We start from the raw sequence: 2,371 nt of genomic DNA, 5'->3' as shown, positions 1-2,371 counted from the left end.
CATTATTGTTCAAGCAAAGATCCTTCTACAGGAATTGTGGAAAGATGGGGTCGAATGGGATGAAGATGTGAAACCTCAGACTCTTTCAAGGTGGAACATTTTCTTAGAAGATTTTATACACATAAGATCCATTCAAATCCCCAGATGGATCCATTTCCATCCAGATAGCAAAATCCAGATCCATGGTTTCTGTGATGCATCTGAACAAGCCTATTGCGCAACAATATATATTCGAGTGGAAGATGTGTCTGGCAGACATTCTAATCTGCTAGTAGCGAAAAGCAAAGTTACGCCGTTGCAACGTGTAAGTCTTCCTCGGTTAGAGTTATGTGGGGCATTACTGATCTCAAAACTAATTAAACAAACTCTAACTAACAATTCATTTAAAAGTGCTCAACTTTTCCTTTGGTCAGATTCCACTATAGTATTAGCATGGTTACAAAAACATCCATCAGTTTGGAAAACATATGTTGCCAACAGAACATCTCAAATCATTGAAAATGTTGGTAATGCTAAGTGGAACCACGTTTTAACCCATGAAAATCCTGCAGATCTTGGAACACGAGAGTGTAAACCACAAGATCTTAAAAAAAATCCTTTATGGTGGTATGGACCAATGTGGCTACTTGACTCCCAAGACAATTGGCCTAAATCGAACCCACCTGCCATAGCTCTTATGGAACAAAGGAAAGTTGAAGTTCACTGTTCCGTTACAGATGAACTCAATATAATCCAAAGATTTTCTTCATATCGGCGAGCTCTCGCCGTAATAGCATATATTTATAGGTTCTTACGTTCTACTAGTAAAAGATTAGAGAAAACTAAGTTTGAAAGTTTAACGCTCTCTCACGAAGAGCTTAATAATGCAAAAATTTTATATATTAGACTAACACAGAAGTTTCATTATTCTGAAGATTTAAAGAATCTTTCGGATTCTAAGCATATTTCAAAGAAAAGCTCTCTGCTTACTCTAAATCCATTTCTCGACGCTCAAGGTCTTATGCGGGTTAATGGTAGATTAGCTAATGCCCCGCTTACGTACGATGAGCTATTTTCCATAATTATCCCTAACTCTTCTCAATTTTGCAAAATTTTTCTCGAGTTTGTCCACAAAACTCTAGTCCATGCTGACATAACCCTTATGATGAGCGCAGTAAGAAGCCAGTTCTATATTCCTGGTTTAAAAAGAACAGTCAAGAAATGCGTTCATCATTGTCTAACCTGTGTTCGTTACAAACAACAAGTGAAATCGCAAATAATGGCTGCACTGCCAAAAGAGAGATCCACTCTCTCATTACCGTTCTCACATACGGGTGTCGACTTTGCTGGTCCATTTCAGATCAAGTCTGGCAATTTGCGAAATTCACCATATATGAAAGGTTACGCATGTATCTTTGTATGTTTTGCTACAAGAGCCATTCATTTAGAAGCTTGCTCTAGTTTAGCATCAGAAGCATTTCTAGCTGCTTTTGCACGATTTATAGCTAGGCGAGGATTGCCAAAATCAGTTATGTCGGACAATGGTACAAATTTCATAGGCGCTAATAAGTCATTGCTAAAGGAGTATTCGTTATTTCTTAAACAATCCTCCAAGGATATAACAGATAAATATGCAATTAATGGACTTGAGTGGAAGTTCATTCCACCTAGCGCCCCGCATATAGGAGGTTTATGGGAAGCTGGCGTTAAAAGCTTCAAAATCCACTTCAGGAAAATTGCAGGCGCACATAAATTTAATTTTGAAGAGTTCTCTACTCTGCTTGCGCGAATAGAAAGTGTTCTAAATTCACGACCAATATCACCGATGTCAGAAGACCCAGATGACCTGCAGGCCCTTACTCCGAGTCATTTTCTGCGCGGTGCACCTTTGGTATTCGCGCCGCCTGACAATTTGTCGTTATTGAATCGCTGGGAACGACTGAAAGCACTCCATCATAAATTTGGTCAACGATGGAAAAATGAGTACCTTCGAGCTACACAAGAGGTACAAATGGCAGAATCCACGACGGGATCTACAGAGTGGTGATTTCGTTATCATCAAGGATGAGCTTCTTCCTCCATGCGACTGGAGGTTAGGAAGAATAGAAGCCGTACACGTTGGTCGGAATAAGCGCGTAAGAGTCGATGATGTTAGAACATCTAGTGGCATCGTGACCCGACCAATAGTAAAATTATGCATGCTCCCGTTATGTGAAAAGTCTGTAGATTAGTTTGTTCTTGTCCATACAATGTCGTGTCTATGTGTCCAAACTATTTTTTTCGACCTTAATCTGCCTCTGTTCTTTGTATTTTAATCTCATTCCAGAATGGATCCAGCCCAAAACCCAGAGTTGTGTGTTGTGTGTTTTGCATATCACCCATTGAGATATTG

At 39.5% G+C, this 2,371-nt stretch overlaps 1 protein-coding gene across 1 annotated transcript; it reads left to right on the top strand.

Annotated features, from left to right (window-relative positions):
* The first annotated feature begins 1,141 nt into the window (after nt 1-1,141).
* On the top strand, nt 1,142-2,026 carry LOC119601437. The gene is made up of 2 exons (XM_037952373.1): nt 1,142-1,344; nt 1,414-2,026. Exons 1-2 carry the CDS (start codon nt 1,142-1,144, stop codon nt 2,024-2,026), a joined length of 816 nt encoding a protein of 271 aa, XP_037808301.1.
* Nucleotides 2,027-2,371: the final 345 nt, after the last annotated feature.

Source organism: Lucilia sericata, unplaced genomic scaffold (assembly GCF_015586225.1).
Source record: "Lucilia sericata isolate MDLA Ls3-8-SP2 unplaced genomic scaffold, ASM1558622v1 Contig000163F_arrow, whole genome shotgun sequence".
NCBI lineage: Eukaryota > Metazoa > Arthropoda > Insecta > Diptera > Calliphoridae > Lucilia > Lucilia sericata.
Note: the sequence above shows the minus strand (reverse complement) of the source record. Positions and strands in the feature narration are given on the sequence as shown.

Coding starts and splice junctions, on each gene's coding strand:
- LOC119601437 (XM_037952373.1), top strand. CDS start 1,142: ATGATGAGCGCAGTAAGAAGCCAGTTCTATATTCCTGGTTTAAAAAGA. Junction 1,345..1,413: donor GCTGGTCCATTTCAGATCAA/GTCTGGCAATTT, acceptor TTTTGCTACAAG/AGCCATTCATTTAGAAGCTT.